Source organism: Pyrgilauda ruficollis, unplaced genomic scaffold (genome assembly GCF_017590135.1).
Source record: "Pyrgilauda ruficollis isolate IOZ18807 unplaced genomic scaffold, ASM1759013v1 scaffold41, whole genome shotgun sequence".
NCBI classification, from domain to species: domain Eukaryota; kingdom Metazoa; phylum Chordata; class Aves; order Passeriformes; family Passeridae; genus Pyrgilauda; species Pyrgilauda ruficollis.
This window is the reverse complement of record NW_024525601.1, coordinates 8,714,467-8,728,178: the sequence shown is the minus strand read 5'-3', so window position 1 is coordinate 8,728,178 and position 13,712 is coordinate 8,714,467. Positions and strand designations below refer to the sequence as shown.

The following is a 13,712-nucleotide window of genomic DNA, read 5'->3' as shown; positions in this document are numbered from 1 at the left end:
AGGGCAGAGGGGCAAGGGAGCTCAGCAAGAGCTCCCTGCTGCAAACAGCTGCAGCAGGACAAGGCAAGGATGGCTGTCACAGCCCTGAGCTCCTTTCTGTTTAAGAGCCATGTTGCACTGCAAAGGCTGGAGATACTCAAGAGAAATTCAAATGCCTCCTTGAGTCACAATCCAATTTTCCTTCTGTAGTGTGTCACACAAGTGCTGCAAGGCTTCTTTCCTTCCTATCCAGTCAAGGGGCATGAAGCTGCAATACCTCAGGGTTCTTCTGTCTTATTTCCCCAAGTTTCCTCTTTTTGGGAACACTGTGTGAGGAGGGGCTGGGTCTCACCCCAGATCTCACCTGAGTAGGGAACTGGGATCAGCCATGAAACACGTCAGGACCCAGCAACTCTTGTGAGCAGTTATGAGTCCCATGGTTCTGACAAAGCTTGTGAGACTAATGTGCAACTTGCAGCAAGGCTTCCTCAGAATGTGAAACATATGGAAATAAGTATGTGGGTTTTGTTCAACATGGTGTTAAAATGACTGTGTTTGATCACTTTGAAAATCTAGGAGTAAATGGAATTTACTGAGTATGCTTTTAAAATAAAAACTTAATCATGCACAAGCTTAGACACTTTGAGATGAGTGTGTATTGAGTTAATAAAAGTTGATGTCAACATTTTTGAGTATGCTTGGAAACAAAAAAGAACTAGTGCTTGATCAAGCAGCAGTCACAAAAACAATCTTCTCTTCATGATAAAAAGAAAAACTGTGTGTATGATTCTGCAAATATGTCAGATCATTTTGAACAGGCTAGTAAGTGGTAGTAAATTATTATTTTTTGTTGTTGTCAAATCACTTTACTTTTTAGCATTTGACTTCAAAAAATCCCCAGCCTTTGTATGTGTTGTCTTTATATACATCAGTCATAATTTTGCTGACAATTCTTGACATGCACTCTGCATTGCTCTGCTAACAAGAGAAAAGACCAGCCATTACATTTATGTTTCTTTGTTTTTCAACAAAGTCACATATCAGGAATAATGCTAGGGGTATGCTAATAAACAATACATAGTGGCAGTCATCAGGGAGTAAGAAATATTTTCTAACTAGTTCTAAAGGGAAACAATGTTTTTAAAAAAGGGAGAGTGATTGTTATTTATGCAATATTGTTGTTCTATATGTCAGCATCAAAGAGCATCTTGTAAAGAGCTTAGCATAATAAATCGTTGATTTTGATTGTCATTATTTAGAGGTCTTTGCTAGATCTAGATGTAGTGCAGTAAGGTTAAATTTAGCAACATATAATAGGAAATCCTTAGACTAAATCTGCTTTTCTACCAATGATACCAGAATTGTCACAAGAATTAAAAAAGAGAAAAAGTATTTTACCTTTAAAAACTGCTGGCTTTACAAATAGTAATAGTAACACTAAGTCAAAGCGGATTAGGTTTCTTAGTGTCCATTGATTTTTGGTTGTCTACATAATGATTTAACTTGGTTAAATTTTGAAAAACTAAGGTTAATTTAAATGAAAAACAGCAAAAAAGGCTTATCGTTGTTTCCACCATGAAGAGACGCAGTACATTTTATTGTCATCGAGAAAATTAAAATATCCTCTGTGTATGTAAAGCAATGGGGAGATTTGTAAAGAGGAGCCCACAGGAACACTTGATTTCAGAGCTGACTTTGATTAGTCACTAATTTTTCAGTTAACTTGGTAAGGCAAAACAACATGTGTTTGAAAAGGTCTTTATATTCCTGCCTACAGCCTTGAAGGAGAAAGATGGCCATTTTATCTTTCTGGGACGAGGCACCTAAATTTAGATTCTGATAATACATCCAGCAAGTCTTTATTACTGTTTGGAGTCAGGTAAAAAAAGCCAACAGCTTTTAAAAAATATAATTGATAATACCAGCTGCCTAAAACTCTTCACAAGATAAATATCTACAAGAGAGGCTGTATTTTTGATGCACATTATCCAGTGAACCCTATGTCTTCTCCAACTGCAGATATGGGAAATCTGCAATTTAATACATCTGTGCCAGCTTCTTGTGACTTTACATTCTTTAAAAAATATGTGGTTTTCTGTGTTTTTTTCTTCTTTTTGCTGATGTAGGCAAGGTGCCTGTGGCTGTACAGAAAGATCTGTGTCTCTTGAGTTACTGCCTTGATGTGGCAGTTCAGGGCTTACCTTGACAATATTGCATCTTCAAAACAAGAATTGAGCTCTTCAGGACTGTTACCTTAGGACTTGAGTCCTTGGTACTGCAATTATGCAGTTGAATAATGTTATGAATCTAGCTTGTCTCATTAGATGCCTGGATAACTGCAGACTTTAAGTCTTATGAAGGAAAAAATAACCTTACTTTGAATATATTCTTAGTTTTCACTTTTAAAACAATGCTTTCCAATATCAACTCTCTGGCCAATTCAGATCAAGAAAAATAATAAGAGAAAATACAGTCACATTTTTAGGATGTTGAAATGCCTTGGATAAGTTATATACCTTGTAGAAAGGTGAAAGAGCAGATCTTTTTGGAAAGACATCACGACGGAAATGAAAAACATGTTCTGTGCACCAAATTGAGCAGAGTAATGCATTTCCTGGTTTATAATGAAATTTGAACTGTATATACCATGATTTTTAAGTAAAGTCAAGCCCAATCTAATGTGGCCAGAAGGCATGGTCTCTGGCTAGTTTCCAGTCAGGCTTCCCAGTTTTAATACAGGCTTGCCAATAGATATTATTGAAGCAAATACCCTGATATAGGGACTCTTTGTCCAGATTAGCTGGGAGGTTTTCCTCCTTGAAAAATGGCAGCCTGATGAATCATTTAAAATGTATGTTGCAGAGGAGATTCTACAGCCCCACTGAAAATGAGAGAAGCATATTTCTCATTTCATATTTCTCAGTTCTTTTCCTGGCTTCTTCCTTGTTCTGTAGTGGATCTAATCCATTGGTTTAAATGAAGGATCCACATTGATTTCAGTGTTTGGCTTACATCCTCATTCCATTTGGCCTTCCATGAGTGTGATACTGATGTTTTAGCAGTACTGATATACTGATATGTTCATGTAGTTAGGAAGTTGACAACAATCTCTACCAAGTTTCAGAAAACTCATATGAAAGGTACTACATGACCTGCAGAGTGTTATTGTTTTATATTAATGAAAGCACTGCTGGAGAGCTTTAAATGACCACTGTGAACTTGGTATTTTGAGTTCTAATGAAATTATTACAACTGTATATTTGAATAAATTTTATCTACCCTTGTTTCTTTAGAAGAAGACCTACCAGTGCATCAAATGTCAGATGGTTTTCTACAATGAGTGGGATATCCAAGTTCATGTTGCAAACCACATGATTGGTAAGTGAGCACTAAAACTTCTCAAAGACAAATAGCCATTTTTCTTACTCATTATCACTATTGTCTCTAAAATTAAACAGAGTTAAGGAGAAATTAATTGTGGATCCATCAATGATTAACCTAGGCATGATTGATTTTTTTATTCATATTATTAGACTTGATAAAGCATTAGCATATTTTATTTTCTGCAAGGGCTAGTTTAGACTTCTGCAGAGAATTATATATCCACTGCCAGTCAAAACACAGGTGATTAGCAAATTAAACTTCTAATCATTTTTGCATTATTGAAAACAAACTAACAGGAATGGTTAATGAACTGGATGTTAGCTTTCCGTAGAGTTTTAGACAGGTTTTAATTTCAGAAGTTATTATGGTAATGACACTACTGTGTACTTCTCAAGCACCTCAGTACCAAAATCAAAACTGGTGAGTTTTTGTCATTAGGAAACATAAATAATTCAAATGGCCATAAAATAGTATTGTTTGTTATGTTTGAGCAGTCTGGGAAAAAATCCTGAGTGTATCTCTATACAATTAAATCCTATAAATTATTTGAAAAAGTAAGGAATTATAGTATACAGTAATGAAATACACTCTTTAAGGTAAAAGCCTTTAAAAAAATGTCTTTTAGAATTCCTGAATCCTGATGTTTACAAAGCTGTTACAGTTGTAAATTGGAATAAAACAAAAGCTGCTTTTTCTTTGATATTCATATTTTCCTATTATTTGCTGATTCCCCCAGGTTTACCCATAATGTTTTCAATTTGGTAACTACTCAGTAATAACACTAAGAGTTCTATCAGCCAATTAAATTTATCAAGCACATCATTTGCTCACTAATAAGATAACATTGCCAGGATTGTCTCCTGGCTTTTTTTGGTCTTTTTTCCGAATTTCGCTTTTCAAAACAGAGATGGATACCACTGGTTTTTTTTACTCCTGCTTCTCTTACTCTGGTTTTCTTGCTAAAATAGCAGAAAATCTTGCAAAGCACAGAACAAAAAATATGGTATAGAAGCTGGTAATTATATCCAACAGAAGAGAATTTGCTTGATTTTTCCACTTTCCAGTTTGGCAGTAATTTTTTTTTCTTTCGAGGTAACATGCAGATTTCTTCCATGAACACTTAGCAATTTGGCTGCACTGTAAAAGAAAGTTATCTGCCAAAACTTAATGGCCCATTTCTGTGGGTATTTTATTTAAGTTGTTACACATTTAGAACATAAACATTTTACATTTTTCATAAAAATGATCAAATGGAAATGACAAACTGGTTTTGTAAAGGAGACAAGCCATTTGCCTGTTAGGTTAAGCCTTAGTTTTGATATCTTGTGTTTTTGGATAGGAGATAATTTGAGCTGCTTCAGCGTATTCAATCTGTGTCAGTAATGGAATTTAAAAGTAGGGTACTACTAACAACAGAATTCACCATTTCTGCTGCTTTATTTGAGTCCAATGTTTGAAATGTTCTTAATTGTAACATATAATGATGCTGAAACTTGATGGGGAATATGGATACTGTTTATAAGGGATGATGCTAGAACTGATGATGTGTTTGCTTGCTACCCTCTTCCCAGGTGCCTCTCATTTTTAGAATAGGAGCTCACTTATTTCATTAAATACTCAGATTTATTTTTCCCTCTATTTTCTGGATGAGTTTTATTAAAGAGTCAGAATGGGAGGAGCAAAATGGGGAGAGAGTCAGTAAAGCAGGACAAATCCATTTAGCTGGCTTCAGCCTGCAGATCTGAAAAGACATATTTTCTTAAACTGAGCTATTAACTGCCTGTGTTTAATTTCTTAAAGCTGGATGAGCTTGAATGAAAAAGAGAATCTTTTTAAAAAACATTTAATTGTTTTGTCTCTGTTCTATCTAATCATGCATGATATTACTTCATGACATAACCATAGTGACACAGATTTAAACGTGCTTAATATAAAATCTTCCCAGTGAAATAAAGGAGCTTGCAAAACATGCAGGGAGATTTGCCGGTCATGCGTGTGGTAATCTGTGTTCAGTGGAAGATTCTTATCTGCACTGCCAGACTTAACAGTGCAGCTCCTAATGATGTAGCCTCGATTAAGCAAATGTGAGGGGATTTTGTGTTGGGGTGGAATGAAAGGAATATCAGCGTTCTGGAGAGTTTTGAATGTGACCTCAGAATCGAAGCGCAAGGAAAAATAATTTCTGATCTCCAATTCTGTTAGTCTTCTCACCACTAATTGGATTTTTTCCTTAGCTATCTTTCTAATTTCACTCTCCCCCCTCTCCTTTAATTTATATCGTTGTTCACAGGCCTTTTTCCAAGACCACATTCTGTCTAGAAAGAAAGGTTCAAGGGGTCACATCAAGCTGTTTTTAACCAGGCTTAGTTTATGTACATCTGTAGGTATTGTTACAGAATTTATACATAATACAGAAAACATGCACACATACACATTTGTGTGGATATATATGATATATACATGTAGTTACCTGCATGCATATAAATATGTAGATTAAAAAATATATTAGATTAAGCACTGGAGTGAATATTGGCTTGTTGATACAGCACATTAAACAAACAAACAAAAAATAAAAGGTTCGCTAAAGATAGTGGTCCCTCCCTTTTTTACATGTATATGACAAAATGTGTCTTCTTGCCCTGATTTCCTAGTAGGTGATTGGCAGAACAGGATGTGTCCTTGATTCTTTAGGAAAAGGAAAGTATGGAAGCTTCAGGAAGATACAGAGAAAGGAAGGAGTTTAAATGCAAGAGAGGGGGAAAGTTAATGTGGCAAGGCAGGAGTTAAAAGTCAAATGGTGTGATATAATCCCTAGATCAGATGTAGGGGCAATAAATGCTTTCATAGACATCATTGCACAGTGTCAGGAACTGTTATTTCCTCTCATAGTAAAACATTCCCATTATCTGTGTTGTGGCTATTGACAGATTTAGTGTCTTCTCACCTGAAGGACTCCATAATCATAATTCAGAGAAAAGAGAAAAGGGAGGGGAGCTGGGACATGAGACAGATGTGAAAGCAGAAAGTCATCTGCCAAACTCCCCTCAGAAATGAGTGGGAACCACTGATAGAGATAATGCTCAGCCCAGCTGAGGGAAACTGTTGCTGCTCAACATCACGATGCAGTTTGAAAGCCTGGAGAAGTTGATGGTGTCCCATCTAATCACTGTGTCCCTTGAACATGATCTCAAGATGTAAACTGAGTTCATGTCTCTAGCATCCACAGAGAGAAGTTGCATTATGGAAGGTCACTGAGGCAAAGCTATACTTATAAAACCCCGGTGTGAAATTTAGGATTTTAAATAAGGCAACTGGAATTACTTTGTTGGCTAAAATAGCTCCACTGAGGGTAGGTATTTTTAGGTGGTATGTATGTGTGTGTTTTTGTCTAATCAAATATAATCTCAACTAGACATTTAGCAGGGGAAGAGGGATTAGAGGCTATTTGAAAGCCTCTTACTCTTCTTTGTTAGGAAAGCATATAGCATTTTTTCAGATTTTATTATACATTTCAATCAATTCAACAAGAGGGATTATGCCACCTAATGGAAAATAAAATCTGCTGATGACCCAGTGAAGTGTAACCTTAAGTATCTTTGACAACAATGCAATTTATATTACATAAGTTATGTAATAAAAAGATGTCATAGGGGCAGCTTTCCTTTAGTAACTACACATTTACTACTTCCAGAACTTTCCATTTTAGAACTGTTCTGCAGCCTTTAATCCAGTCTTCCCAACATCTTAATGATGGGATGGGGCAGTAAAACTCTTCCTTTGAATGGATGAGGACAAGGAGGCATAGAAGTGGAATCCCTTGCTTGCATTAAGTGAGCTAAAGTTCGACAGCTCTGACTACCAGATCTGTCCACACATTTCCAGACACTGTGTTTCATCAAGCAGAGCCTGTGTTAGCCTAAACTACACTCTGAGTCAGGCTAGGCTAGGGTATGCTAGCAGACAGAAAGCAAGGCATAGTGTGGAGTTTTTTAAATACGTCCTGTATTTTGGCATTATTTTGGACCTAAATGTAGGCATGTACTTTTGTTTGGATAACTGTAAGGATGATTGCCAAATTAAGACCTGTCTGTTGGTGTGTGTATTGAAATTTGTGGGTGAAACAATTTCCAGCTTTTAGGTGGGAAAAGAGGAAACATAAATCCAGGTTTCATATGGGTTTAGAAAGTGTTGGCATAAATGGTATTTCTTCGGTTGTCTTCTACCTTTTTATCTGGGTGGAATACATAGCACTTTTAGCAGCTTTCTTTGGGAAAATTCTATTTCTGGGTAGACGGTGTCTGAGGAAAAGAAGCTTTTGAGCATTCCTTTGTTTTCATCATATAGTTTACAGTTGGCATTTGACCTGAGAGAGTATGAAAAGAGTCTGCCATTGTTTGTGTTGTTTGATGCACTCTGCTGCTCTTCCTATTATTTTCACTGTTATTTTAAGCAGACATGCTAAACATTGTTTCATCTTCAACTGATTCCTTTACATCTGTAATATCTGATGCAGTTCGGTGTAAATAGACTAAACAGTTGCTGCAGCAGTTGCCTAGGATTTTGCACATATGCATATACATCATGGCTCAGAATTGGGGGAGTTCAGGAAAGGAATTACTCTGTATAAAATTATGGGGCTCAACAGCAGTAGTGTAAATTTGTAAGCGCTCTGAGTAAAGTGCTGTTAAGCATGAGATAATGTAAAGAGATGACATTGCCAAGAACTATTTATGAAGAGCTTAATTTTTTTCACTCTGATAATTCTTGACCAATAATTACCAGCTTCTAATTATCTATTTTAGTTAGAAAGAAATTTCTATCACTATGGAGGTTGGCATTGCAACTAGCGCATAAATCCCCAAAGAGGTAAATGTGTTCCAAACAGCCACAAACAACTGTCTCATGAAACATAGTGAGCAAATTGCGAGCCGCTGGCTGTGCACAACAGAGCAGCACATTTACCATTGAGGACTGATCAGGCTGACAAAGAGAATGATAAAAGGGGAAACAGCCACAATCTTTGCAGTTTGCTGCTACTTTTGTTGATGGAGAAAACAAGCCCCAGTGTCATAGCAAGAACCACTGCCCCTCTGAAGAGCTGGGGAGCAAAGGGAAAGGATTCAGTACCTTTTTGAAACCCTACTTTTGACAGTTTCTAAATATGTCATTTCTGATAAGTAAATAGACTTTTCTTTCTTTAACCCTTTCAGTATCATGTATAAAACCCATTTTGTGTAGGCTGTTGAGGAGTGTTTGTCTCTGAGTGAAAGACGTTATGTGGCATTGAGCAGGGTAGCAGGTGTGAGCAGGAGGAGGAAGTGAAGGGAATGGAAAAAAAAGGTACTGAGCACTAAAGTTAGAAAGCAAATGGGAAAACAGGATGAGGCAATCCTGCAGCTGACTAGAGGAATTCTAGTTTGCACCAGTAAATAAATACTTCATCAAATCCCAAGTAACCAAATCTATGCTGAAACAATTGGAGTTTAAAAAGAAGGGTATATAGAAAATCCGATCTAACATTTTAACTTCTCTGCAAAGAAATTTTACCACTGTGTTTTAAAATAACAAGTAGCATGTAACCATTAGAAGATGTAAAGGCACATTTTGGTGCAACTCATGTTTTTCGATTTTTTCAGGGACAGTGATATGTATATATGCTTGTGTGTTGTGTGGATGTGCATGTTTGCATTATGCATGTATTAAATGCATGCATAATAAACCTATAAAAATAAATCATCTCATTTGCCTCATATTTGTGCAGTGTACATTATGGTACATGTGGACAACATCACTGATGTCAAGACAAAGGAAATACCTCAATCAGCTTTCTGGAAATCAGCCCAAGAAAATTCTTGTGTGGTTGTAATAGCATGTGGCATTCACACATTCTATTATTTGTCTAATGCCTAAGGTCATTAAAACCCCATGATTTTTCTTTCACTTATGCAGAAAGCTGTGCTGAGCAGCTAATACTTGTTGCACCATTTTGACCTCAAGTAATAAATCTTCAGAACGTCAGTTTGATCACTCTACAGTAAATCTGATATTGCAAAGTCCTTCTTAGCTGCAATTTGGAGAAAAAGGATCCAAATATATAGATCTATATTCTAGAGGAAGAAGGAGGTGAAGACTTCCTTTTGTTAGTCTTTTTTCACTGGTTTTTGCAAAAAATTGAAATTTTCAATTTATAGTGAAGTAAAAAATTGAAGTTGTCAATTTATAGTGAAGAGAGTGATCATACCCTCTTAGCTTCAGGAAATAATTTGAATGCCTGGGAATCTGCTGTTTACAGGCAGATCTGACAGGAAGTTGAATAAAAGTTAGAGAAACTTGGTCACCTTGTCTGCAAAATGAGGAGATGTAATTGAAATACACAGGAAAATCAGCATTTGGAGTTAAATCTGAGAAAATGCAGGTTTATTTCATGAGGACCTGGGTTACAAAATAGGCAAAATCTGGGCTGTTTAATACTAACAGGAAGCTACTCTCCTGTGGGCAATGCTGGCTTATTTGAAAAGCCCATAAAGGGTTTCTGCATGGACCATACAAAAGGGATACTTTCTCTTTAATAGCCATCTGTACAGGAGAGATGAGAAGTGGGCCAGGTCATCTCTCCTCAGCTGTCATGATATTAACGTAGGTAATGGAGCAAGCTCTGCGTTCTGCTGGGTGTTGTTTTTCATAGATGTTCATCGATTTACACAGATAATTCTATTTATTTCTTAGAGTTGGTCCAAGCAAACCAGGCAGAATAACAAACACCAAAGCATTTCAAATGACTTTATCTTTGTTGTTTTGTAATGTAACTTTTGTCTAAAAAATGGTGTCACACCTACTGTGCAGATGGCTGCATGATTTGTAAACCAGCCAAAACATTTAAACAAATGTGTGATCTGGGGATAGATTAAATAAAGGATAAAATGGAGTGTGGACCACAAATTCTAATAATCAGATGATTTTAAGTTGTGTGTGGTGTGGAGCGATGGTAGCGGTGATAGCAGGGAACGCTTGCCAATGACAGCAAGGTGCCTTACAGATCTCAGGATGGAGCCTGTGGCCTAGTAGGCCTCAGTTTGAGAGCTGCACATTTGCTGTACAGCTGGCAGCTCTGTATGGGGACATCAGATAAAACTTATGTAAAATGAAGTGTTATTGCTTAGTATGAAATTGCGTGGGGAGGGAATTTGCAGACAGTAACTGAAAACAGGATTCATGGTACCAATGAAGCAGACTGTAAATATGAAGAGGCTTTAATTATCTGCGCAATTTAACAAAAAATTCAGGATGTATTCGGAAGTGGCAAAGGCAGCTGTACACACGTTCCAGCAGCACCATTCACTGGGCTGCAGGTTCTGTACATCACCTATTGGGGCTGTGGGTGCCCCATCCCTGCCACCCCCTGTCCCCCAGTGCTGGCTTTCCCTGCTGAGCGGCTCTGCTTGGAGGTGGCACTTCCATTCTGGGGTTTGAAGCAGAAACAGCTCCTTGCTTTTTGAAGCAGCTTTCAGGAAAGGCTCTCCAGGCTTTTAAAATCACACATGGTTCATCCAGGATACAGTCCGCGAACAACCATGAATTCTTTTTTTTTTTTGGGGGGGGTGGCAGGGGAGGAATGGGGGCCTTTGAACCTTGGACTCAAAAATTTTAAGAAAATAAAATTTGTTGTGTTATTAAATAATATTAGTAGTAATACTCATTGTAATATTAATAATAATAATAATAATGAAAGGATCATCTGAAAAATGTCCTCAATTCAGGCTGGAGTTCATCCTGTAACGAAATTAAGCAAAGTGCATGGAAGGTTTAGATTTTCCTGCAAAAGTGCCTGTGGCATGAATAGCACTTGATGAACAGGATGCTATGGAAAACCAGTGCCAGGCAGTATGAAAGTTGTTCCCTGCCCTCCACCTGCTGTAAGATTCTCCTCCGAGCCATGGCAGTGATACACTGTGCGTGTCAGTAGTTAGGCACCACAGGCTGAATTAATGGCAGGGTGTCAGCCTTCCTTTTGTTCTCTGCTGACCATTTGCACTGCGGGCTTTCCCGGGAAAACGTTCCTTCGGCCGCATTTGGCTGTCAGCACTGAGGGCAGCCTCACCATCGCCTTTCCAAACCACCCCTGTTCCGAGCAGGGGTGCCTCCGATTCTTTTGGGAAGCTCGTCCCTAGGCTTCTCCCCGCGACGTAAACGCAGGAAGCGCAACAAAAGAAGCCAATATGGAGAGTGGGTGTCGAGCTTGAGCTGCTCATATCGTTGCATTTGGTGAGCTGACGGGGTTTCGTAGGTCACCTTTAGAATTATGCCTATGACAGCAGTAGCTACCTGCCAAGATTGCAAGGTATCTCACAGCTCTCAGGATGGAGCCTGTGGCCTGGTAGGCCGCCGTTGGAGGGGCACACATTTGCTGTACAGCTGGCAGCACTGTATGGGGCAGCAGTGTGGGCTGTTAGGGAGCTGGAAAGGAGACAAGCATGAAATTTCCTCTAACCCCAACTCTGTTTTTCTGTACTGTTGGCTGCTTCTCAGTTCCTTGACAAAAAAACCAATCAGGCACCCTTTAATCCGCCTGTGATTACCAGTGGTATAAAAAGAGAAGCATAATGAGGAAAAATGCCTCGTTTTGTTGCCTTCAAAAGCCAACAAATTGGAGTTAACTTGACAGGAAGTGGCTTAATAATTAGATTATTTATTTATTCCTGACACATATCCCCCTGTTACTAGTCTCAGGAGATCCTGTAGATGGTACGATTTTCAAGCTGCCATTACTTCGCTGTCTTCTGTGAACAAAGAAGCTACTGTCTATCAGTCAATTAAATGCACTCTTTAAGCAGAGGCTGAGAAGTCCTCAATGGATAGAGCCCTGGGACACTGTGGCTGATGATTCCTTTCTCTGTACTGTACATCACACTCTCAACTACAGTCCCCACAGAGATGGAATAAAGTCATGCATTAAAATATCACTTGTTGATTTGTTTGCTAATGAAGAGCCATTGAAATGTTTGTGTGTTTCTGTGGCAAAATTGTTGATAAAAGGACTACTTGCTTGCATATCTTACTTCATCTTCAGGAAGCGCTTATTTAAGACTTACTAAAATTAAAGTCAACAAATTAAGGAAAAAACAGAGAGATGGATAATATTGGTTTACTTGCAATTCACATCAATGTAAATAACACTGAGGACAGCAAGAAGAGAGAAAAGGGAATAATAGTACTTCAACCATGTCTGTTATCCTTTTCTTCATTAGTAAGAATAAGAAACCCTTATTTTTTTTTTTTCTAGTACAGTAGTGAGCACCCTTTTCAAATAATAAAAATGCTAAAGTATCCATTTTAAAATTAACCTGGACATGTAAGAAAAGGGGGAGGGATTGGGGGGGGGGGGGGGGGGGGGGGGGTTTTTTTAAATGAAAAATGTGAAAATTTTTTTCCGTTCTTTGCATTTCTTTAAACACTCCAAGTTATCAAAAGCTTCCATTACTTAGGGGTTATCTGTGTGCAGCAAGTTAGCCTCTTAGCTGAGAAAAGTACAACCATGCCAAGATAGTTACTAATGCTGGTTAAGAGTGCATGCTTAATGCAAAGTCACCAAAATTATTTGAAGCTGGGGCTTAATAATACTCCCTGTCACCCTCCCCACCCACCTGCATCTAGCCACCAGGTTTCTTAATGGAATTCCATAATCTTTGCCCTTCCACCACTCTTCTTCCACCTACCAAGAGCTCAGGTCAACAAAGTGGATGGGTGTGGACCACCTTTTGTGCTGGGCAAGAGAGAGGCAATTTGGTTTTGAGTTTTTTTTTTTTTTTATTTTACAGAAGTTGATATATATGTATATCTGTCTTCACAGTGAAAATCAGTAATTGGCAACCTCCACCTAAAGCTGATGCAGGTCTTATGCCGCTCATCTTAAAGAGCTATATTTGCTCTGAAGAAGTATTTCTAGTGCTGTAGCAGTTCTCCAGTGAACTAGCTCTGTTCTGAACTGGGCATCTGTGTGACCATTTGCACCTACATATAGAGCCTATAACTGTTATTATACACACACACACACACACATATGTGTGTATATATATTTTGTATATAGTCACTGCTTCCAGGATTATTGTTTTCAATGAACTTAACAACAAGCTATAGGGAATTAATTCAACCAGCCTCAATTGGAGTGTTTCTTATTCCTATCCTGTTATTCCAACTCATTTTATTAGAAAAAGCTTAGATACTCAGAGGTGTTCTATAATAGAAAATGAATTTGAAACCCATTCATTAATTGGTGATTAATACATTTCAGGATTAGTTTAAGCAAGGCCCTACCTCCTGCCCAGTCAAGTATGGTCTGGTTAATATCCAAT

General features: G+C 37.9%; 1 protein-coding gene across 7 annotated transcripts in view; it reads left to right on the top strand.

Moving 5' to 3' along the window:
- The window catches only part of ZNF521 (zinc finger protein 521), a 229,748-nt gene that overhangs the window by 108,778 nt on the left and 107,258 nt on the right, over window positions 1-13,712 (top strand). For 6 of the 7 annotated variants that reach the window (XM_041477700.1, XM_041477696.1, XM_041477694.1 and 3 more), the window contains one exon: window positions 3,273-3,357. In XM_041477700.1, coding sequence (XP_041333634.1) covers window positions 3,273-3,357 — 85 coding nt within the window. The remainder of the gene's footprint in view (window positions 1-3,272; window positions 3,358-13,712) is intronic. The other variant, XM_041477695.1, reaches the window with a different exon arrangement.